The sequence below is a fragment of the Manis javanica genome, chromosome 2 (assembly GCF_040802235.1).
Source record: "Manis javanica isolate MJ-LG chromosome 2, MJ_LKY, whole genome shotgun sequence".
NCBI classification, from domain to species: Eukaryota; Metazoa; Chordata; class Mammalia; order Pholidota; family Manidae; genus Manis; species Manis javanica.
In genome coordinates this window covers 226,804,140-226,830,002 of record NC_133157.1, presented here as the reverse complement: position 1 = coordinate 226,830,002, position 25,863 = coordinate 226,804,140, and the positions used below count along the sequence as shown (strand labels likewise).

Sequence of the window (25,863 nt, the reverse complement as noted above, 5' to 3'; positions counted from 1 at the left end):
ATGTGGGAGGAGGAAGGGCGTCCCGCGCCTGCGCAGCTGGGCCCGACCTTGTCCCTGCCCCTTACACCTGAGCTCCGCTGGCTTTGGCCGCCCACGTGCTCCTGCGTGTGCGGCCCCAGCAGCCAGGTGCCTGTGTTCTCGGCGGGTTACGGGCTGCCGGGCAAGAGTCACCGCGTTGCGACAGCGGATGTGGAAATTCTGGAGGGGCGGGCAGGACAGGAGGCCGGGCTGGTCTTGGGCCCAGGCGCGTCCAAGCAGCACTCTGGTGGTTTCAGCCTTGGCCGCGATGGGTGGTGAAGGGCCCCCACCAGTATGATGGCGAACTTCTGGCTTCTCTTCCAGGTCCTCAGTTCCCGCCGGCGCCACCTGAAGCCCAATCACCTCTCGCCCCCCTCCCCTCCCAGCACCTGGCCAATAGCCACCAGCCCCGTAGAAGTAACACCGCAATCACCCCATGCCCCTTCCTATATAACCCAGCACATTTCCCTAATAAAGCGGAATTCTCCGGTGAATTGCTGCTGTGTGTTGCTCCTTTCCTTTCATTGGTGCCAAAACCTGGGAGACAGGACACCCCAACTGGGCCCCATCTTCCCTCGACACCAGCAGCAGCTTGCCCTCATCCTCTTTTTCCGGCACTGGCTCATCGCACTCACCACTCCTCTCTGGCCTTTAGGTAAGTTTTCCCCTAAAGTGGGCCACTCTTCCCCGAGCTATCGCAGCGCCATTGACCGTCATCGTCTGGCAAGGCCCTGACACTCGGGGATGAGGAGGGAACTCTCCCCGCCTCAGGCCTTCACGGCTGCGGCGGACCCTCAGGCCCCTCCCCCTCCAACAGCCATAAATCGCCGCCTCAGGCCTTCACAGCTGCTGCAGACCCTCAGGCCCCCCTCCAACAGCCATAAACGAGGTGACTCCTTTGTGGATGAGAACGCTCCCTTTTCCCCCCTCCTCCTTCCATTCTGCCTGCCAAAATCCGTTCCGTCTGCCAAAAATTCCTAGTACTAGGTACCTCGTGACTCCAGCACTCTGCCTTCTTAGGGAAGTCTGGGTGACGACCCACACTTCCTAAGAAATTCCGACTCGTATACGAGTTTCTGCAGACCACCAAGGATCATCGGGGACGCCCTTTGTCTCCTTGAGGTCTGCTCCCAGTCTGAGGATCTCTGTTCGTCTTCCCCTGTTTGTCTCCTTCTCTGTCCTTTAGCCATGGGAGCCTCCTCATCCCTCCCTAAGGATTCACCCTTTGAATGCCTGCTTAAGCATCTGGCTACCCTCTCCCTGACACATGATATAAAACCAAAACTTCTCCGTAAATACTGCTCCCAAAATTGGCCGACATACCCCCTAGACAATAACAACCAATAGCCTGCAGGGGGAACTCTTAATCCTAACATCACTGGCAATCTCTTCACTGCCAGTGCCTGAAAAAATGGAAGGAGATTCCCTATATCCAAGCTTTCTGCCTCCTTCTTCCCCAGCCCCCCTCCCAAGTTCTCCTAGCCTGCAAGCCGCTGCCCCCGCAGAAGCCTCCCGTTCACTCCCTTCCCCTTCTTCTCCTACAACAGCCCTTCTCCCTTCCTCCCCCACCATCTCCTCCCCCATCTCACCTCCTCTGCCTTCGTACCCCGTAGATTAAACCTGAGCCTTTCAGCCCCCCTTTAACTAGGTCCCGGGGGCCTCCTCCATTTTTGCCCTCATCACCTGTTTCTCCCCTATTGGGGACCGCCTTTGTCTTCTCACATGTTTGTAGGGAGAATGGGAAAGTACCTTCCCCCATGTCTGAATGCAGCATGGGAAAGCACAAGCTTGAGAACAACCGGTGCAGTCCTTGGAAGTTATCTGTCCACAAAAACATATCTTGTTCTCAAAGACGAGCCAAGACTCCTCACTCTGAATATAGAGAGACCTTGAAGATGTGTAGAAACACCACCCGTTTCTAGCTATGCCCTTCCCCCACTTGCCAATGTGGCAAGAATGAAGAACAAAGAACATTCTGTTTATACATTCCATAAGCAACTAACTAAAGCCCTGCTGTAACTCAGTCAGTAGAGCATGAGACCCTTAACCTCAGAGTCATGAATTCAAGCCCAACTGGAGTGGCAGAAGCAAGCAGCTGAGCTGCTGGCTGGCCGCGCATGGGAGTGTCAGCCCTCCCAGTTCTTTCTATCTTTATTTTCTTTGACCCCCCTTCCGCACTTCAAGACCTGCTGGACTAGGCGCAGCTGGACCGCGTCACTCCCCCACAGACTGAGCCAGAACCCTTCAGTCCCCCTCAGACTCCGTCCCAAGGGCCTCCCAAAATTATCGCCCCCCTCTGGGACGTAGCTTAGACAGACTCACTCAAGCCCTATTACAGTATACCAGCCTTGACCCAGAAATGCCTGATAGAAGACATGTCCTTATAACATACTTCCTAGCTCAAAGCTACCCCGACATTAAAGCTAAACTCAAAAAGTTAGAACAGGGACCCGCTACCCCACGGACTGAAATCCTAACAGTGGCCTTTAAAGTCTTCCATAACTGGGAGGAGGAGAAAGAACGCCATAAACAAAAGGCTGATCAGGCCAATTTCCAAATGTTGGCCCAGCTGATAAAACCACAACCTGGGCGCCCCTCTACAAACAAGCCCCCCCTAAGAGCTTGTTTCAAGTGCGGAAAAGAAGGACATTGGTCAAGGGCATGCCCCTCCCCCAGATCTCCTACCACCCCATGCCCCAGATGCCACAAAAAGGGCCACTGGGGGTCTGATTGCCCAGCCACCCGAAGGGGAGGCTGGACGAACAACCCCCATCCTAAGCCCGCCGTAGCGGGGCTGGCAGAAGAAGATTGACGGGGCCCGAGGGCTTCTCGCCCGACCATTTTCATCACCAAACAGGAGCCCAGGGTTACTTTAATAGTAGACGGTCGCCCCATCTCCTTCCTCCTAGATACAGGAGCCACCTTCTCAGTCTTGGGGGAATACCGGGGCCCTACCACGCCAGCCATTACTCCTATAGTCGGGGTAGGAGGTAAACAGATTTTTCCATTAACCCCCCCCCGCTTTTATGCACAATCCAAGACAATCCCATACCTTTCTCCAGCAACTTCCTGGTTATGCCCCAGTGTCCCATCCCTTTACTAGGACAGGACATCCTTTCCCTCCTCCATGTTTCCATAACTATATCCACTCCCACAGTCCCCAGTACTCCCTTTCTGATGGCCCTCATAGCTGACGACTCCCTCTACCCAATGAAAGCTCCGGTTCCGCCCATATACACCCTGTAAATCCCAAAGTTTGGTAGATTACAAGCCCCTCCGTAGCCCTATGTCCCCCTGCCTCTATCAAATTACGTGACCCCTCTCAGTATATCTGTCAGGCCCAATACCCCCTAACCACTTCAGCCCTCATAGGCCTCCAACCCATCATTCAAGATCTCTTAAAGAAAAATTACCTCAGACCCACTCACTCCCCATTTAATACCCCCATATTAGCTGTTAAAAAAAACCAACGGATCTTTCCGACTCGTCCAAGACCTTAGCCTCATCAACATGGCCGTTGTCCCTATCCATCCCTTAGTTCCAAATCCATACACCCTTTTATCGCAAATCCCTGCCTCAGCATCCCACTTCTCAGTCCTAGATCTCAAAAACCCATTTTTCTACCCCTCTAGACCCCTCCTCCCAAGATTTTTTCATCTTCACCTGGACGGACCCATACACAAGACATTCTGAACAACTCACTTGGACAGTTTTGCCAAAAAGCTTCCGAGATAGTCCCCATATTTTTGGACAGGTCCTAGCTCAGGACCTCAAACAGTTTCATCATGATCATTCTGAGTCCACTTTATTACAATACGTGGACGATCTTCTACTCTGCAGTCCCTTGTGGGAAGATTATCAACTAGACACTGCCTCCCTACTTAACCTTCTAGCTTCCAGAAGTTACCGAGTATCCCCAGTCAAAGCTCAAATCTCTTCCCCTTCTGTCACTTACTTCGGATTCCTTCTATTTCAACAAAAAAAGTCCATTACCTTAGACAGAAAACAGCTCATCCCTGACCTTCCCGTTCCCAAAACCAAAACAGAAATCCTTTCCTTTCTAAGTCTGGCTGGGTATTTTAGAGAGTGGATCCCTAACTTCTCCCTGTTGGCAAGACCCCTATATGACCTCATCAAGGGCCCCCCTGAAAAACCATTATCATCCTCACCCCGACACTCCTTCATTAAGCTTCGTCAAGCCCTTGTGGAAGCCCCAGCTCTCCATCTTCCTGATTTGTCGAAGCCCTTCTCATTATACATCCATGAGAGGTCCAGTCAAGCTCTAGGAGTCCTAGGCCAATATTATGGCCCATCCTTTGCCCCAGTAGCTTATCTCTCCAAGCAATTAGACCCCACAGTTCGGGGATGGGCCCCCTGCCTATGGGCATTAGCCGCTGGACAGCTCTTGCAGAAAGAAGCTCATAAACTGACATTCAGGGCGCCCCTTACCATTCTGTCCCCACCTCACCTAAAAGATCTCTTAACCTACAAAAGTTTACAGACTCTCCCTCCCTCCAGACTCCTGACCTTACTGTCCTCTTTCCTCCAAAATCCCATTCACCCCCTTTGCCATCCATACCCTAATCATGACTTTTTCCTCCTTTACTGCTCTCTCGCTTTTTTTCCTCATTCCTTTTGTCTTCCCCGCCACCCCAGCCTCCTTTGTATGGCGATTCAAAGTCAGACAGACTTACACACAGCATCAAACAAAAGTTACTGCCCTCATTGCCACACCAGAATGCCCTCTGAAAAGCTGCTCTGAGCCTTTATACCTCCACTTTCCTCCCTCCACCGAAGTGTTCACTAGCAGCTACCCTTATTCTCCCTTCCTCTGCTTCCTCTATGACCAAAAACAAGCCTATTGCAGGCGATGGCCAGACACCTACGGGGGATGTCCCTACTGGTCTTGCGCCATTCACTACATGAGTAACTCCCGGTACCCACAGTATTACTCCTCCATTTCATGAAATATCTCAATGGCTCATTCTCCTTATCAATCCCAGATCCCTGGGACTCTCGATGGGCTGCTGGAGTCACAGCCTCAGTTTACTACGCGGGGTCCTCGACCCCCCACGGTACCCTTCATATCTCTCAAAAGTATGTCCCCTCTCACTCCCAGATCTCTCAAGTTGCATCAGATATCAGACATTCCGAAAAAGTCATTATCCAAACTCTTGACAGCGCCTCTTCATCTTCCCATTTCTCCTACTATTAGTTACAGCTTATTCAAGACAACACCATCTTTCTCAACCACACCCTCAACACCGCCAATTGTTTCTTGTGCGCATCACTACAGCGCCCACTGCTGGCCGCCGTGCCCCTTAATATTTCCAACTACTCCTTCCATGCAGAAGGACAACCCCTCCGCCCCCTGGCAGACATACCCCTATGGGAACCAGAATACGCAGATAATCTCACCATCCACCACTGTGTAGGCCCAACTCCACCCCCCTCCAGCGCACTTCACTGCCTCTCTATCTACACCCCCACCTCCGGCTCTAAGACTTTTACGTAACCAGGACACTTCTTTTGGTGTAATGGCAGTCTTTTCAAGTCACTGCCTCTCAACTCCGATACACCCTGCATTCTCGTCACCCTAATCCCACAGCTTACACTTTACAGCATGGCAGAATTTCTTGAGCTCCAACCTCCCTTGCCCTCGCGCACAAAAAGGGCTGCTTTCCTTCCCATCATGGTCAGTATCTCTTTGACCACCTCAGCCATTGGGGCAGGGTTTTTGGGAGGAGCCTTGGGTCACTCTCTATGGGCAATTAGAGATCTCAACGCCAAACTTGAGGGAGCCGTGACATCCACTGCTGATTCCCTGGCCTCTCTCAAAGACAGGTCACTTCGCTAGCTAAGGTCACCCTTCAAAACCGGCGGGCCTTATATCTGCTTACAGCCAAGAAGGGCGGCACCTGCGTCTTCCTCCGGGAAGAGTGCTGCTATTACAGCAATGAATCCGGCATTGTGGAAACTGACATCACCAGACTCACCAACCTTGCCTCCAGCCTCCACTCTGCTTCCAATTCCAACCCATTCTCTTCAATACTAACAAACCCCCTCCTCACCTGGCTCTGGCCCATTGCAGGCCCCATAATAATCATTCTCCTCGCCTGTCTCTTCTTACCCTGTATAATAAAGTTCATCAAATCCCAAGTCGGAAAAATCTCTAATCAAGCTTTCAACCAGCTTTTACTCAGGAATTACCAGCTTCTGGCCACAGAAGATCCCTCACCCTCATTTGACCTCCTCACCACATGCTGAGATGGACCCCTCTCTCTGCTGGAAACTGTTCCTAGAAACAATGGCCGCAGACGCCTGACTCCTGGCACCTGTGTCCTCTTGGCACCATTAGAATCAACAAGTCCTCGACCTATGGTTACAGGGAACCTTCATTGATATTATCAAGTCCTCACCCCCTCATTGCAGGCACTGTCTATCAATGTAGTAAGATACTACAGAGTCATTACTTGTCTTCTCAGCGCTATACTGCCTTCCCCCTGACCTACCTGTATTGACAGTGCTAATTATAATGCCACTTAATCCCCTTCTCCCTCCCTCCCCACCTACCCTCTCCAACCACTCCACTTTGGTAACTACTAGTCCCTTCTCAGAGTTTCTGCTATTTTGTTCCTTCTGTTTTGCTTTGTTTTTATACTCTGCAAATGAGTGAAGTCATTTGGTATTTGTCTTTCTCCACCTGGCTTATTTCACTGAGGTTGATACCCTCTAGATCCATCCATGTTGTTGCAAATGGGAGGATTTCTTTTATTTTTACAGCTGAACAATACTCCATTCTGTATATGTACCACATTTTTATCCATTCATCTATTGATGGACACCTAGGTTGCTTCCATATCTTGGGTATTGTAAATAGTGCTGCAATAAACATAGGGGTGTATATGTCTTTTCGAATCAGGGATCTTATATTCTTCAGGTACATTCTTGGGAGTGGAATTACTGGGTTAAATAGTATTTCTGTTTTTAGTTTTTTGAGGAACCTCCATACTGCTTTCCCCAGTAGTTGAACTAATTTACATTCCCACCAGCAGTGTAGAAGGGTTCCCTTTTGCCTTCATCCTCACCAACATTTGTTTTGATTCTTTGCATCTCTATGTTAATTTTATAATCTTTAAATAAAATGTTGGTGTTTTGATCAGGGTTTCATTAAATCAGTTTGAGGAGAAATGGGTATGTTTACAATCTGAATAGTCCAAGACATGAACATGTTATATCTCTTCATTTATCTATGTCTCAATTTTACTCAATAATGAGTTGTAATTTTTCATGAGGAGGTTTTTGATATCCTTGGTTAGATTTGTTCCTGGGTGTTTGATATTTTTTCAATGCTAATGTAGATGGTATCTGTCTTGCTCTTTTTGTTTTGGGCAGGGGGAGTGGTAAATTAATTTCCCCTTTATGTTAAAGCCAGGTCAGTATATCATTTTTTTTCCTTTAAAAAACTGAGGCTAATACCCTCTAGATCCATCCATGTTGTTGCAAATGGGAGTATTTCTTTTATTTTTATGGCTGAACAATACTTCATTGTGTATATGTACCACATCTTCTTTATCCGTTCATCTATTGATGGACACCTAGGTTGCCCTTTTTTTTTAAATATACACTTTTTTATTGAAATATGCATTTTTTTGAAAACACTTTTTATTGAAATATACATGCATAAAATCTTACTACTTGGAACTATATCACTTACTGAATTTTCAAAGATCCCACCAGGCCCTGTAACCACCAGATTATGAAACAAAGGATTACCAGCACCACAGATTCCCCTTTATGCCCCTTCTAATTGCTCCTCTTCCCAGAAGTAGCCACCAAGTTTTCCTTGGTTTTGAACCTGATGTAGATGGAAAATACAGTGTATTTTCACTTTTTTCTGAGTTCTTTTGCTCAGTCATGTCTGTGAGGCCCACCTTGGGCTGTGCAGTGCAGCTCCTTCATGGCCCTGCACTGTTCGGCTGCACAGCTGGGCCACGACTCATCCATTCTCCTGCTGATGGGCATCTGGGTGGTTTTCTGTTCAGGCTTGAATGATGTCTTTTAATTGTGACTTTCTAGCTATTTATTTCTAACTTTTTCTGTACATAGAAATTTAAGTAATAACTTGCGTTTTTTATTCAGCAAACTTGATAATGTATTATTATTTCTGGTAATTTATCTGTAGATTTTTTTTCATTTTTCTGTATTACGGTTTCATATTTTTTCTTTTTAATCCTTATCCATTGTATTTCTTTGTCTTACTGCTTTGGTCCAGACAATGCTGAGTAGGAAGTGATGGCATATCCACCTTAATATGGAACCTTCCATTGTTTGACAGCATAGTGTTTTTGTAGATACCTCGTTTTTTCAAACAGCAGTAATTCAACTACTTTTGGGTTCCCAGACACGATTCCCATGTGTGTTGGGGGAGGATGGGTATTCCCAGTGAAGGGCCCCCACCCGTAAGATGGCAAACTTCCGGCTTCTCTTCGGGGTCCTCAGTTCCCGCCGGCGCCACCTGAAGCCCAATCACCTCTTACCCTCCTCCCAATCCCAGCACCTAGCCAATAGCCACCAGCCCCGTAGAAGTAACACCACAATCACCCCATGCCCCTTCCTATATAACCCAGCACCTTTCCCTAATAAAGCGGATTTCTCTGGTCAATTGCTGCTGTGTGTCACTCCTTCCTTTCATTGGTGCTGAAACCTGGGAGACGGGACACCACAACTGGGCCCTGTCTTCCCCCGACACCAGCAGCAGCTTGCCCTCGTCCTGTTTTTCCGACACTGGCTCCTCACACTCACCACTCCTCTCTGGCCTTTGGGTAAGTTTTCCCCCGGAGCGGGCCGCTCTCCACCGAGCTATCGCAGCGCCATGGACCGTGATCGTCCAGCAAGGCCCTGACGCTCGGGGATGAGGAGGGAACTCTCCCTGCCTCAGGCCTTCACGGCTGCGGTGGACCCTCAGGCCCCTCCTCTGACAGCCATAAACGAGGTGACTCCTTTGCGGATGAGAACGCTCCCTTTTCCCAGCCTCCTCCTTCCGTTCCTTCCGCCAAAAATTCCTAGTACTAGGTACCTCGTGACTCCGGCACTCTGCCTTCTTAGGGAAGTCTGGGTGACGACCCACACTTCCTAAGAAATTCCGACTCATGTACGAGTTTCCGCAGACCACCAAGGATCATCGGGGACGCCCTTTGTCTCCTTGCGGTCTGCTTCCAGTCCGAGGATCTCCGTTCGTCTTCCCCTGTTTGTCTCCTCTGTCCTTCAGCCATGGGAGCCTCCTCATCCCTCCCTGAAAGTTCACTTCTTGAATGCCTGCTCAAGCATCTGGCTACCCTCTCCCTGACGCCTGATATAAAACCAAAACTTCTCTATAAATACTGCACCCAAGATTGGCCGACAAATCCCCTAGACAATCACAGCCAATGGCCCACAGGGGGAACTCTTGATCCTAACATCACTCGCGATCTTTTTAACTACTGCCAGTGCCTGAAAAATGGAAGGAGATTCCCTATATCGAAGCTTTTCACCTCCTAGCTCAAAATCCAAGCCTCTGCACCACCTGCTCCCCACCCCAAGTTCTAGCCTGCAAGACGTCTCCCTCCCCTCCCCACACTCCCAGTCCCTCTTCTATTACCTTTGACCCGGCCGACGAGCCTCCACCATACAGGCTTCCCCCTTCGGCCCCTCCCCCTCCTACAAACCCTCCACCCTCCAACACCGCCGCCACCTCCACCTACTCCCCTGCAGAAGCCTCCCGTCCTCTCCCTTCCCCCTCCTCTCCTACAACAACTCCTCGCCCCTCCTCGACCACCGCTGTCGCCTCCACCTCACCCCCTCCACCTTCGTCCCCCTCACCTCCCCCCCCGCAGATTGAGCCTGAGCCTTTCAGCCCCCCTCTAACTAAGTCCCAGGAGCCCCTTCTGTCCTTGCCCCTATCACCTGTCTCTCCCCCACAGACTGAGCCAGAAACCTTCAGTCCCTTTCAGACATGGTCCCGCGGGCCTCCCAAAATTATCACCCACCTCCAGGAGGTGGCTTAACCCAAAGGCATCGTGCGCGTTCACATCCCTTTCTCCCTAGGAGATTTAGCCCAACTTGAGAAACGCCTAGGTTCCTTTTCCACTGATCCCACGACATACATCAGGGAGTTTCAATGGACCCTCCAGTCTTACAGCCTCACGCATCATGACATTTTCATGCTCCTGGCCAATACCCTCCTCCCTGAAGAGCGTAGACGAGTTTGGGATTTTGCCCAAATGCACGCTACTGAAACCCACAGGACTGACCCCACCTATCCCCCTGGCCCAACCGCTGTCCCTGAACAAGACCCACACTGGGATTATAACATCGCCGTGGGTCTCCGCTCTTGATATATTTTCACCTCCTGCTTAATAGCAGGTCTGAAAAAGGCAGTTCGTAAATAGTCAATTTTCAAAAGCTCCAAGACATAATTCAAAGGAGGGAGGAAACTCCCTCTGAGTTCTTAGACAGACTCACTCAAGCCCTATTATAGTATACCAGCCTGGACCCAGAAATGCCTGACAGAAGACATGTCCTTATGACATACTTCCTAGCTCAAAGCTACCCCAACATTAAAGCTAAACTCAAAAAGTTAGAACAGGGCCTCGCTACCCCACAGACTGAGCTCCTAACAGTGGCCTTTAAAGTCTTCCATAACCGGGAGGAGGAGAAAGAACGCCATAAACAAAAGGCTGATCAGGCCAACTTCCAAATGTTGGCCCAGCTAATAAAACCACAACCTGGGCGCCCCTCTACAAACAAGCCCCCACCCCCGGAGCTTGTTTCAAGTGCGGAAAAGAGGGACATTGGTCAAGGGCGTGCCTCTCCCCCAGATCTCCTACCACCCCATGCCCCAGATGCCACAAAAAGGGCCACTGGGAGTCTGATTGCCCAACCACCCAAAGGGGAGACTGGACAAACAACCCCCATCCTAAGCCCACCATAGTGGGGCTGGCAGAAGAAGATTGACGGGACCTGGGGGCTTCTTGCCCGACCATTTCCATCACCAAACAGGAGCCGAGGGTTACTTTAATAGTAGACGGTCGCCCCATCTCCTTCCTCCTAGATACAGGAGCCACCTTCTCAGTCTTGCGAGAATACCGGGGCCCTACCACGCCAGCCATTACTCCTATAGTTGGGGTAGGAGGTAAACAGATTTTCCCATTAACCCCCCCCCCCTTTTATGCACAATCCTAGACAATCCCATACCTCTCTCCCACTCCTTCCTAGTTATGCCCCAGTGTCCCATCCCTTTACTAGGTCGGGATATCCTTTCCCTCCTCCACGTTTCCATAACTATATCCACTCCCACAGCCCCCAGTACTCCCTTTCTGACGGCCCTCATAGCCGACAACACCCCTCTACCCAATGAAAGCTCCGGTTCCGCCCTCATACACCCTGTAAATCCAAAAGTTTGGGAGATTACAAGCCCCTCCGTGGCTCTATGTCCCCCTGCCTCTATCAAATTACGTGACCCCTCTCAGTATATCTGTCAGGCCCAATACCCCCTAACCACTTCATCCCTCAGAGGCCTCCAACCCATCATTCAAGATCTCTTAAACAAAAATTACCTCAGACCCACTCACTCTCTGTTTAATACCCCCATATTAGCTGTTAAAAAAACCAACGGATCTTTCCACCTTGTCCAAGACCTTCGCCTCATCAACATGGCCGTTGTCCCTATCCATCCCTTAGTTCCAAATCCACACACCCTTTTATCACAAATCCCTGCCTCAGCATCCCACTTCTCAGTCCTAGATCTCAAGGACACATTTTTTTCTATCCCTCTGGACCCCTCCTCCCAAGATTTTTTCATCTTCACCTGGACGGACCCATACACAAGACATTCTGAATAACTCACTTGGACAGTTTTGCCACAAGGCTTCCGAGATAGTCCCCATATTTTTGGACAGGTCCTAGCTCAGGACCTCAAACAGTTTCATCATGATCACTCTGAGTCCACCTTATTACAATATGTGGGCGATCTTCTACTCTGCAGTCCCTCGTGGGAACAGTCTCAACTTGACACTGCCTCTCTACTTAACCTTCTAGCTTCCAGAGGTTACTGAGTATCCCCCATCAAAGCTCAAATCTCTTCCCCTTCTGTCACCTTGGATTCCTTCTATCTCAACAAAGAAAGTCCATTACCTTAGACAGAAAACGGCTCCTCTCTGACCTGCCTGTTCCCAAAACCAAGACAGAAATCCTTTCCTTTCTAAGTCTGGCTGGGTATTTTAGAGAGTGGATCCCTAACTTCTCCCTGTTGGCAAGACCCCTATATGACCTCTGCAAGGGCCTCCCTGAAGAACCATTATCCTCCTCACCCCGACACTCCTTCATTAAGCTCCGTCAAGCCCTTGTGGAAGCCCCAGGTCTCCATCTTCCTGATTTGTTGAAGCCCTTCTCATTATACATTCGTGAGAGTTCCAGTCAAGCTCTAGGAGTCCTAGGCCAATATTATGGCCCATCCTTTGCCCCAGTAGCTTATCTCTCCAAGCAATTAGACCCCACAGTTCGGGGATGGGCCCCCTGCCTACAGGCATTAGCCGCTGGACAGCTCTTGCAGAAAGAAGCTCATAAACTAACATTCAGGGCACCCCTTACCATTCTGTCCCCATATCACCTAAAGGACCTCTTAACCTACAAAAGTTTACAGAATCTCCCTCCCTCCAGACTCCTGACCTTACTATCCTCTTTCCTTCAAAATCCAGACATTTCTTTCCTCCCCTGCCCGCCCCTGAATCCGGCTGCTCTTCTTTCTCTGCCCGACTCTCCTCACACTCCCTTGCATGATTGCCTGGAAGCCCTTCACAGCTTCCTTCCGTGCCACTCCACGATCTCCGAAGGAGCCCTCTCACACTCCGACCTCATCTGGTTTACTGATGGGTCCTCCTTTAACCATGAGGGCAGCCACTACGCAGGATACACAGTAGTCTCCCTTGAAGATGTCATTGAGGCACAAGCCCTACCCCCCGGTACAACCAATCAACAGGCCGAACTCATTGCAGCCACCAGAGCTTGCACTCTGGCCCGCAACACGTCTCTCACACTGTACACTGACTCTAAATACGTATTCCACATTCTCTTGCCTCATGCGGTAGTATGGAAAGAACGAGGCCTCCTCACCACAAAAGGAAATTCCATCACTAATTCAGCCTTAATAACTAAACTAGAGGCTTCACAACTCCCACACCGACTGGGCATAGTCCACTGCAAGTCACATCAAAAGGATGACTCCCCCACTGCAAGAGGTAACAACAAAGCTGACAGAGTAGCCCTGTCAGTTACCCTATCAAAAGACACACCAGACAACAATCCGTCTGCCCTTAAGGTTTTAGCCTTATCACAAGACACCCTCTGTTCCCAGGACAAAGAGTCCCTCTTCCGCTTCTTACATGATCTGTTCCATCCTAGTCCCCAATCCTTGATCCATTTTTTACAATCCTTTTTTTCTCTCTCTCCTGAAGACAAAACCCTACTTGACCAAATCACCCGCAGCTGCACCATCTGCCAATGCACTAACCCTAATACCCCCCTCAAGGCCAAACCCTTCCCAGCTCATCAAGCAAGGGGTAATGTCCCCGCCACAGATTGGCAAATAGACTTCACTAACATGCCCCCCGTATGGTGTAACAGATACCTACTCGTGTTAGTAGATACATTTTCAGGATGGGTCGAAGCTTTCCCCACCACTAACAAACAAGCGTCCGGGGTTGCCTCTATCCTCCTCACCCAGATCTTTCCTAGGTTAGGGATGCCCACTTCCCTCCAATCAGATAATGGCCCTGAGTTCACTGCCCAAATTATCCAGAACCTCTCCAAGTCACTCTCGCTCCGCTGGCATTTACATTGTCCGTATCGACCACAGGCTTCGGGAAAAGTAGAAAGAACCAATAGGACTCTAAAGGACATCCTGACCAAACGATCTCTAGAACTACACCTTGACTGGGTTTGCTTACTTCCCTTAGCTCTACTCCGCATTCGGGCCCTCCCAAAGAAACCTTCCTTCTTGTCACCCTTTGAGATCATGTACGGCTGCCCGATTCTACCCCCGGGGCTCCCTTCCCACAAAGGACCAATTCCTCCCAATATGGCCCTTCCACTACACTCTCTCCTCCGCACTGAATTGTGGAAATATCAGGATTGGCTCCTTCCTGATCCATCTGCCTCTCAAAATCCTCCTGTCTTACAGCCCGGTCAACTAGTGTTTTATAAACCTCCAGAAAATAAGCCCCCTCTCACCCCAAAATGGGAAGGTCCACACCCAGTTATTCTCACCACCCCCTTGGCCCCCAAGCTCTCACTGCCTGATAACTCTGTCACCCCTTGGATTCATATCTCCAGGTTGAAACCAAACACCCAGGACCCACCTTCTCTGGACACCCAAGACCCATCAGTCACAATCCAGAGTCCTTCGGATACAGCCCAAGATGCTGTCTACTCTACCACGCCTCATCCCTCTGATCCCTTGAAACTCCGCATCTCCCGTTCACCCCCTTTGCCATCCATACCCGAATCATGATTTTTTTCCTCCTTTACTGCTCTCTCGCTTTTTTTCCTCATTTCTATTGTCTTCCCTGCCACCTCAGCCTACTTTGTATGGCGATTCAAAGTCAGACAGACTTACACACAGCATCAAACAAAAGTTACTGCCCTCATTGCCACATCAGACTGCCCTCTGAAAGGCTGCTCTGAGCCTTTGTACCTCCACTTTCCTCCCTCCACCGAAGTGTTCACTAGCAGCTACCCTTATTCTCCCCACCTCTGCTTCCTCTATGACCAAAAACAAGCCTATTGCAGGCAATGGCCAGACACCTACGGGGGATGCCCCTACTGGTCTTGCGCCATTCACTACATGGGTAACTTCCAGTACCCACAGTATTACTCCTCCAACCGTTTAATGAAATATCCAAATGGCTCATTCTCCTTATCAATCCCAGATCCCTAGGACTCTCGATGGGCCACCGGAGTCACAGTCTCAGTTTACTATGGGAGGTCCTCGACCCCCCCACGGTACCCTTCATATCTCTCGAGAGTATGTTCCCTTTCATTCCCAGATCTCTCAAGTTGCATCCGATATCAGACATTCCAAAAAGGTCATTACCCAAACTCTTGAGGGTGCCTCTTTATCTTCTCACCCCTGCCCCTCTTCCAATTCCTCCTACTCTTGGTTACAGCTCATTCAGGACACCACCATCTTTCTCAACCACACCCTCAAAACCGCCAATTGTTTCTTGTGCGCATCACTAGCCGCTGTGCCCCTTAATATTTCCAATTACTCCTTTCACACAGAAAGACAACCCTTCTGTCCCCTGGCAGACATACCCCTATGGGAACCAGAATACGCAAACAATCTCATCATCCACCACTGTGTAGGCCCAACCCCTCCCCCCTCCAGTGCACTTCACTGTCTCTCTATCTACACCCCCATCTCCGACTCTAAAACTTTTACACAACCAGGACACTTCTTTTGGTGTAATGGCAGTCTTTTCAACTCACTGCCTCCCAACTCCAGCACACCCTGCATTCTCCACCCTAATCCCACAGCTTACTCTTTACAGCATGGCAGAATTTCTTGAGCTCCAACTTCCCTTGCCCTCACACACAAAAAGGGCTGCTTTCCTTCCCATCATGGTCGGTATCTCTTTGACCACCTCAGCCATTGGGGCAGGATTTTTGGAGGAGCCTTGGGTCACTCTCTATGGGCAATTAGAGATCTCAACGCCAAACCTCAGGGAGCCCTGACATCCACTGCCAATTCCCTGGCCTCTCTCCAAAGACAGGTCACTTCGCTAGCTAAGGTCACCCTTCAAAACCGGCGGGCCCTAGATCTGCTTACAGCTGAAAAGGGCAGCACCTGCATCTTCCTTCGAGAAGAGTGCTGCTATTACATCAACGAATCCGGCATTGTAGAAACTGACATCACCAAACTCACTGACCTTGCCTCCAGCCTCCACTCTGCTTCCAATTCCAACCCATTCTCTTCAATACTAACAAACCCCCTCCTCACCTAGCTCTGGCCCATTGCAGGCCCCATAATAATCATTCTTCTCGCCTGTCTCTTCTTACCCTGTATAATAAAGTTCATCAAATCCCAAGTTGGAAAAATCTCTAATCAAGCTTTCAACCAGCTTTTACTCAGGAACTACCAGCTTCTGGCCACAGAAGATCCCTCATCCTCACGTGACCTCCTCACCACATGCTGAGATGGACCCCTCTCTCCACTGGAAACTGCTCCTGGAAACAATGGCCGCAGACGCCTGGCTCCTGACACCCATATCCTCTTGGCACCATTGGAATCAACAGGTCCTCAACCTATGGTTAGACGGAACCTTCATTGATTTCCAACCTGAAGAAGTCCACATCTACTCATCCTTACTGTGGGGAGTCCTATCAACCCTTTCCTCCCAATCCTCAAGCCCTCACTCCCTTCTCCGCCCCCCCCCCACCATTCAGCAGGAAGCAGCCAGAGAGAAAGCAATGTCCACAACCCCATAGAGGAGAAAGGGGGGAATGAAGGGCCCCCACCCATAAGATGGCAAACTTCCGGCTTCTCTTCCAGGTCCTCGGTTCCCGCCGGCGCCACCTGAAGCCCAATCACCTCTCGCCCCCCTCCCAATCCCAGCACCTAGCCAACAGCCACCAGCCCCGTAGAAGTAACACCACAATCACCCTATGCCCCTTCCTATATAACCCAGCACCTTTCCCTAATAAAACGGAATTCCCCGGTGAATTGCTGCTGTGTGTTGCTCCTTCCTTTCACCCAGACACACACCACCAAGCAATTCTCAAATACCAGCAGGGTGTATGGGAACTCAACGCAAATCTGACACTATATCTGCCTGGAGACAGCACCAGATTCTCCAGGTTAAGGGGCAGCCTATAAGACTGCCCTCCACCCCATACTCCAGATGCCAGTGGCAAGCCCCAAGCAGTTACTTGTGCTTCTGAACTACTGACTATAGATTGGAGGTTTCAATGACCAGGTTTAATTAATTTGCTAGAGCAGCTCACAGAACTCAGGAAAACACTTATTAATAAAGGATTCCATAAAGGACGCAAGTTAACACCCGGATGAAGAGATACACAGGGCAAGGTCCCAAATAAAGGAGCTTCTGTCCTCATGGAGCTCAGGGCCTGGCTCTGTGGCATGTGGGAGTGTTCTGGTGCCCCAAGCATAGAAGCTCTCCAGTGGAGAGGCTGGAATCGAGAGAACTGTGCTCTTCTCAAGTTTTTGTTAGGGCTTCACTGCATAGTCAGGATTGACTAAATCACTGGCCATTGGCTGATTCAGCCTCCAGATGCATATGTATGACCAATTAAGTATTTCTTATGACTCATTATATCACCATACCAATCCCATGTTATATTAAGGAAGTTTCATTCTGGTCCTAGTCCTCTAAGAGTTTGGAGTTTTTAAAATCTGAAATGGGTATTGGATCTTATAAAAAATTCTTTCGTCATCATGATTTTCATCTGCTTTTCTGTAAGTGTAGTGAGTTACATGATTGAGTTTTCTCATAATATAATAACCTTGCATTCCAGAATAAACAAAACTTTTTATCCTTGTTATATATCACTGGCTTTGGATTGTTGAGGTTTAGTTTAGGGTTTTTGTGTCTATAACTGAATGAGATTGACATGACATCATACTGTTGTCAGTTTTGGTATCAAAGTTGAATTATGCTCACAAATGGAATTGGAGCATATATCACCTTTTTCTATTTTCTGGATGTAACTGATCAAGAATAAAAGGGAAAAGGAAGAAATAACTAAATGAAAAAAGGAGCCATCAACACACAAACTACAGGCACTTAATAAAAAGGTATCTTGAACACATTGAACCCCAAAATTTTTATCATTGAACTAAAATATATAAATATCCTAGAAAGACGGTTTATCAAAATTGATGCAAGAAAAGGTTAGCCACATAATCCTATAAACGTGAAGGAAAACTCAGTAATTAAAATCCTTCCTCAGATGACTTCAGTAACTTGGATTAACCATGTAAGGAAGGTATTTCACATACATGTTTTCAATAAAAGTTGGTTTGTACTAAACATACAATTTGAGAATATGATTTTTCACTTTGTAATAGATCATGGACTTTTAAATTATATATTCTAAGACATAATTTTAATGGCAGGATGGTATTCCATTACATGAGTGGTCTAATTGGTTGAACAGCCCTCTATCTTTTGGACACCTGGGTTATTTCGTGTTTCCCCAGAGTTATAGAGAGCTCTTCGGTGATTGTCATAGTTGTCATTTCTTTTTTGCATATGACTATCTGCTTAGGGTAAATTCCTAGAAGAGTAATTTGGGGGCAAAAGATAGGTAATATGTCAGTTTTTTCTTACATGTTTCCAGCTTTCCCTTTTCAAAGTTATGCTTATAGTTCCACCAATAGTAAAAGACAGTTTCCATTCTCATCAACAGTGGGTGTGATTATTTCTGTTATTTAAAGTCTAAAGTCTCTGAGCTGTTTGTAGTGCCTTCACAGTCTGTTTCCTGCCCCATCTTCTGCAGCGCCGTGCTGAGATTCTTTTAATTTTTTATGTGACTGATTCTGTCTTACGTCCCATCCAGGCCTTGGTGTCTGCCACTGAATGCATCATCTTCAGGTTTTAGATTAAACCTTGCTTCTGTCCCAGAAGAACTTTTCTTCTCTGACCATATAGACTAGCTTGGAGCCCATGATGTAGTCCCACAAATTTCTGTGTAGGTTCCATGTCGCATGATTTATTATCCTTGTTGAAAATTTACTTGCATTGTTATCTGCTTGAATAGAATGTAGCCTTCATGAGGAAAGAGACTTATTTGTCTTCCTAACTCTGGTATTCTTTACCTAGCACATGCCTGGCTTTCAAAATATCTGTTGAATGGATTAATTTGCTAATTCTCTAGTGAAAAATTACTTTTTAGTAAGTTTTAATTTTTATTTCTTTGATTACTGATAAACTTAAGTGTTTTCATACAGTTGGTTGGCTGTCTTTACTTCTGAATTCTGCCTGTCACTTATTTTTCTATTGGAACATCTACTTTTATGTAACAATTTATAGGTTCTTTTAACACAGTGTAGGTATTATCCTTGATGGATGTCTCTAGCAATTCCTTTGCTTTGTGTAACAGATTCTGAGATTGGGACTGAGAAGGAACTATCCATTCTAAACCAGAAGTGTTCTAAAGAAGTAAAAACCCCACAACTGATATCAAGAGGATTCTCACAGGGTGATGCACAGGCACCTGGGCTGCAGGAAGCTTGGGATCATGATGGTGAGCTAGGACGCCTGGGGACTTCGGTTCAGCAGAGTTTGAAGAAACCCCATCTTCATAAGGGAGTTTTTAGGAATGAACCTGTCTTGTGTAGGGAAAGACCTCCAGGACAAAAAACCCAGGAGTGTGGCACAATTGATGGAAACTTGACTCTGAACTATGATGTTGCTAGACTTCAAAGAAATAAAACAGTAGAGAAAGCGTTTCAATGTGATATATGCAGCAAAACCTTCCAATTTAATTCAGATCTAACTAGACATCAGAGAAGTCACAATGGGGAAAATCTTTATGAATGTGGTCAGTGTGGATGGGCCTTTACTCACAGCTCGAGCCTCGTTATGCACCATTGAGTTCACACTGGAAGTAAGTCATTTGAATGTAATGAATTGGGAAGACTTTCTGTCTCAATTCCCACCTCCTCCTCCATCAAAAAAATCCATACTGGAGAAAAGCCTTTTGGGTGTAGTGAGTGCGAGAAGGCTTTCAGTCAGAGCTCCACTCTTATTCAACATCGTATAATTCATACAGGGGAAAAGCCTTACAAATGTAGTGAATGTGGGGAGGCCTTTAGCCAGAGCCCACAGTTAAATCAGCATCAGAGAATCCACACTGGCTAGAGGCCCCATGGATGTGGTCAGTGTGGGAAGACCTTCAGCCAAAGCTCGAACCTTTTCCTCCATCACAGGGTCCACACAGGAGAGAAGCCCTATGTCTGTAATGAATGTGGCAGAGCCTTTGGTTTTAACTCTCACCTCATTGAACATGTAAGGATTCACACTGGAGAAAAACCCTATATGTGTAATGACTGTGGCAAAGCCTTTAGTCGGAGTTCAACTCTTGCTCAGCATCGAAGAGTTCACACTGGAGAGAAACCCTATCAGTGCATTGAGTGTGGAAAAGCCTTTAGTCAGAGCTCACAACTTGCCTTGCACCAACGAGCTCACACAGGAGAGAAGTCCTATGAGTGTGGTGAGTGTGGGAAGGCCTTCAGCCAGAGGTCAACCCTCACTCAGCATCAGAGGGTCCACATGGGAGAAGCTACATGTGTGCAGACAACGTGGTCCAGGCTTTGCTCATGGCTCTAGCTTTAGGCCATGTGGACAGAGTCACACTGGAGAGAAGAGCTCTGTGTGTGATGGACATGGCAGAGCCTTCAGCCACGGCACAAACCTTATTCTGCACTGGATGGTTCACACTGGTGAGATATCTGTTGGGTGTGATGAATGTGAGAAACCTCTTGGTCCCACCTTACAACCCACTGAACATCAGAAAATCCATGCTGGGGGAAGCCCTATAAGCATCATGAATGTGGGAAAGGCTTTAGTCAAGGTTCAGTCCCTAATGAACATCAGGTAGCTCTTACTGGGGAGAGACTGCATTGCCTTTGCATGGGAAAGCCTTCAACTGGAGCTCATAGCTTGCACTGGATCAGCAGATGCAGGTGGGAGAGAAACCCCGTTTAAATGATAAATCTGAAAGAGATTTATTCATATCAAAAATACTTTCCAAGAAAGACATTTTTAATATGATTAATGTGGGACAAGTTTGGCAGTTCATTTATGTTGGGTAGAATCTCATAATGAAAGTCAAGTAAGAAGGTCTGAAAATTGACTAGCAAAACAGTTTCGGTCACTATTAAGTCATTAAGTTTGTAAGTAAACATAATAGGGTTCATTCTGGAAAATAAAGTTGGCAGAGGTTACCATTGTGCTAGAAGGTGACCTGTGTGCTGAGGTCACCATCAGGTACTCAAGGTGAACATATGGACACTATGAAACGTGCCCTTGCTCAGTTCTGTGTCAATCCAACAGGAATATTTTGTCTTGTATTTGCCTTCCTGTCTAAACCCAGGCTTCTAGCTGAGATTATCTAGTTTCAGACCTTTACACATGCCTCTAGGTGTGTGCAGAGAATCTTGCCTATTGGGCCAGTTCAGGCCTTACATTCCATTAAGATGGTCTGTCATCTCCACCACCAGCCTACAGCGTAACTGCAAGTAGGAGTCCTTCTCTTTAGAGTGCCAATGTTTGCAGTTGTTACACGAAAGCTTATTTTTTTCACCCTAGAGAGCTGCACAGTTCAGCCAAGGAGAGCACCTCAGGGGGCTGCCAAGTAGCTCTCCTTTTGAAAATTGTAACTATTGGTGTCAGGCTTATTGAGGTATAGTGTATGTACAATAAAGTCCACTCTTTTTAGTGTACAGTCCTATGAGTTCTGACAAAGACATATAGTCATGTAGCCACCACCTAAAATCCCCTTCTAGTGAAGCCCTTTTCACTCCAAGCCCCTGAAAGCCACTGGTTTTCTCACCTTATAGTTTGACATTTTCAAACTCGTTCCATGTTTGGCCTTTTGAATCTGACACCTTTCACTTGACAGTGTATTGGAGATTAATCCGTGACATTGCACTACCAATAGTTGACTGCCAGGTAGCATTCTGTTGTATAGATATAGCAGTTTGTTGACCCATTCACCCACGGAAGGGTTTTGGATGGTTTCCAGTTTGGGGTAACTATGAATAAAGCTGCTGTAAACATTTAAAAAAGGTTATTTTCTGAACCTAACCTTTCAGTTCTCTTGGGTAAATAGCCAGGATCAGTAGAGTGGGTTGTATGGTAAGCTTATGTTTAACTTTTTAAGGAACTACTTAACTGTTTTTCAGAGTGCCTGTACCATTTTACATTCCCATGGGCAATGTATGAGAGCTTACTTCCTCTGAGTCCTAGCCAGAACTCAATAGAATCAGGTTTTATTAGACATATTAGTGGGAATATGGTGGCATCCATGGTTTTAATCTGTGTTCCCCTGTTGACTGACTTGAGCAATAAACTTCTATTTAGAGAGTTTCACTGGGATGTTTGAAAAACTCTGGACTCTTTAACTCTACAGTGGGATGGCCCTGACAGGCTGACAGGCCATTTTGTTTTCTTTTTTTATTAAGATATCCTTGATATACACTCTTATGAAGGCTTCACATGAAAAACATTGTGGTTACTACATTCACCCATATTATCAAGTCCCCACCACCACCCCATTACAGTCACTGTCATTCAGCATCATAAGATGCTACAATCACTACTTGTCTTCCCCATGCTATTCAGTCCCCATGACACCCCGACACCATGTGTGCCAATCATAATACCCCTCAATCCCCTTCTCCCTCCCTCCCTACCCACCCTCCCACACACTTCCCCTTTGGTAACCGCTAGTCCCTTCTTCAGGGGGGGGTGTGTCTGCTGCTGTTTTGTTCCTTTGGTTTTGCTTCGTTCTTATGCTCCACAGATGGGGGAAATCATGTGGTACTTGTCCTTCTCCGCCTGGCTTATTTCACTGAGGATAATACCCTCCAGCTCCATCCATATTGTTGGAAATGGTAGGATTTGTTTTCTTCTTATGGCTGAATAATAATCCATTGTGTATATGTACCATATCTTTATCCTTTCATCTACTGGACACTTAGGTTGCTTCCATTTCTTAACTGTTGTAAATAGTGCTGCGATAAACAGAGGGGTGCACATGTCTTTTTTAATCTGATCTTGTTTTGTTGAGGTAAATTCCTAGGAGTGGAAATCCCGGGTCAAATGGTTTTCTATTTTGAGTTTTTTAAGGAACCTCCATATTGTTTTCCACAATGGTTGAACTAATTTACTTTCCCACCAGGTTCCCCTTTATCCACATCTTCACCAGCCTTTGTTGTTCCTAGTCTTTTCCATGCTGGCCATCCTAACTGGTGTGAGGTGATATCTCATTGTGGTTTTAATTTGCATTTCTGTGATAATTAGCGATGTGGAGCATCTTTTCATGTGCCTGTTGGCCATCTGAACTTCTTCTTTGGAGAAGTGTCTGTTCAGCTCCTCTGCCCATTTTTTAATTGGGTTATTTCTGTAAGATAGATTCTAGCCAAAATAAGCAGGCAATGAGAGGCAACAAAGGGCCAGACAGTTTATTTGAGCACCATTCCCAGGTGATATTCCCCCATCTGGCTATCACAGGCTGGGAAGTCACACTCAGCAGGGCAGGCAGCGAGGTTTTAAAGAAGGTAGGGGGAGGCAGAGCTTAGATTTACAGCAGCCCGAGGATTGGCCAGCCCAAGGCACATTTTTCGGGTTGGGAGGGGGCAGCAGCCCGGGACTTTGGCACATCATCAGTGTCCGATCTGCTCACCCCTCCCCCTCTGGTGCCTCCAGCCTTACATTCCAGCCTTTTGGTCATTATGGGCGATGACTTGATCTGGCTACTTGTGGCTGACAAGGGGTGTCATGGTGGGGGCGGGGTTCATAGCATGTAGTTACATTGCTCTGACAGCAAACATCCTGCCTTGCTTTTTCCAGAGGCTCTCACCTTATTCTGCCTAAGCTTATGGTCTCTCTTATTTTCTCCTCTACAGATAGAGACTCTAGCTGCTACTAGGGAAAAGGGGCAACAACCGCTCCAGCTGCTTCATGCTGTGAAGGGGTGTAGTAAAGGGTGCAGCTAGGTTTCTATCACTGGTCAGTTGAGAGGGCCTCGGAAGATTGGCGCTTCTATTCTGGAAGGACAAACTTGATGAGATTAAGAATGCATGGTTGAATATGAGAACTAGAAGTAGTAAAACTTTAATTGAAATGATAGGATAAAACTAAAACATCTGGAAAATCACAGTGAGATATTTTGAAGAAGCTAGAATTCTGGATCTAGTTTATGTCCCAATAACTAGTACTAGGATTTAGTATGGATAAGGCTGCATTATTGAAACAACTTTTCTCTAAAATCACCCTCATTTTTATTAAAAGTAACCAGATTAAGAAAATAGTTAACACTTGGCTTTATTATTTGCATAAGTGCTGCAAGAAGAGCAATTGATTACATAGGCTCTTTTAAATATGCTTTGCTGGAACTTTTTATAAGGAATTTCAGATTGAACTTTAAAAGGCCTCTCGAGGCCAGACAGCCAAGCCAGACTTGCTATCAGGTTTTGCCTGCAGTACCTTTAGATTTGGGTGAATTCTTCTCTTCTCGAGGTCCACAAGACATTCTGAGGTTCCTGCACCTACCAGGAAGTGACGTCCCTTACTCACCTGGTAAGGCTGCTGGGAACCCTGGAAGCAAGGTACCAGGCCAGTTCTTCCAAGGGGCTTTGTTGGCTTTATAAAGTCAACCTTAGTTCTTTAAAGCTGTTCATATCTGAGTTTATGCATGTGTTTCTCAGGTATGACATTCCAGTCAAAGCCTTGGTAGTATAACCTGTATTTTTAATTGGTCCTCTTACAAGGAAAGCAGGTTCTTATTGAACTTATGCAAAGAAATATACTGCCGTGAAATATAAAAATAGTTACTGAGAGTTTTTAAATTCTGAAGAGATCAGGTAGAGAGAAAGATAAATGTTTCAGTTCTGCTTATAAAGATAATCATTTACTAAACTGTTGTCAGCTTAAGAGAACAAGCTTAAAACACTTTATCAGCAATATTTGAAACAAAAAGCTACAAAATCATCATTAGTTTACTTTATCTTATATAACTAATACCTGTTCTGCTGAAATCTAGTTCTTTACTACTTTAGGAATAATAAACAGTGACTACAAATGACAAAAGACTTACAAATGACAATGGTTAAAGATCTGATGAGAGCTTACTGCAGGACAGTTAACATAAGGAAATTTGAATATTTCTGTAACAAAACATTCAGTAACAAAGTTTAGCATCATTCCGTTTGACAGTGCTTTCTAGGTAATTAAGCAGGTAATTATATGTCTGATAAATAAGCCAAATCAGCCAAATACTTTCTCCAACGAGAAAAAAATTTTCTGACATGTTCCAGGGGCCCTCTGGAAAATATCAGTTAACTAGAGGTAAAAGCACCTTTTTGAATTTGATTTTTTTTTGGCACTTGCTTAAATAGAATTATAGGTTGCCATTAAGCAATACTTATCCATTTAACCAGAATGACAACAAAATACATCAAAGGCAAATAAAGGTTACACAGTTGTTAGCAAACTTAAACTTTTAGTCCTTTTAATATTAAGATCTCATTTTCTTAAATACTCCGACAACTCATTGAGACTTTAAGCATGAGAAACTGCTTTGATAAAACAATTAGAGAACCCTCTGCAATGTTTCAACATTAAGAGCAGACTAACAGTTAAGAAAACTTTGTCTTTTTAACTAAGAACAAAACTCTGATTTTGCTGTGTACTTGATACTGAGACTCATTTGCTTTAATTTTATATAGCATGACCATAGTAAATTCTTCTACAAGCTTTCTACAACTTCTTACATTTAGAGTTCTCTCTTTAAATAAACAGCTGTACTTTAGAACAAAGTTACTTTCTTTTATCAAGACACGTTCTTTAGTATGCAGAAATGTTTTCCTTATTACTTTAAGTAGTTGTAATTAGAACTTAAAGCCATTAGGTACCTGAATTTTTAGTGAACACTGAGAAGCAGGCTATTGTAAACTGTTACACTAGCATTCTTTGAGAAATTTATGAACAAATTTTATAATTTCTGTAACCATGAGCTTTACAGCACAATTTCTCACTAAGCACAAAATGTCTATATAACTTA

General features: G+C 46.5%; 1 protein-coding gene and 1 long non-coding RNA gene across 2 annotated transcripts; one reads left to right on the top strand and one right to left on the bottom strand.

The window, feature by feature from the left end:
• On the top strand, positions 1-20,405 carry ZNF251 (zinc finger protein 251). Its single transcript, XM_017667775.3, is given in 4 exon segments — positions 1-244; positions 19,177-19,704; positions 19,707-19,750; positions 19,752-20,405. Coding segments are annotated over 4 exon segments (1,470 nt in total).
• A 2,844-nt stretch (positions 20,406-23,249) lies between these two features.
• On the bottom strand, positions 23,250-24,965 carry LOC140848069 (uncharacterized). The gene is made up of 2 exons (XR_012128642.1): positions 24,288-24,965; positions 23,250-23,848 (listed from the first exon to the last, which is right to left on the bottom strand). It is a non-coding gene; the product is annotated as an uncharacterized lncRNA (long non-coding RNA).
• Between the last annotated feature and the right edge of the window lie 898 nt (positions 24,966-25,863).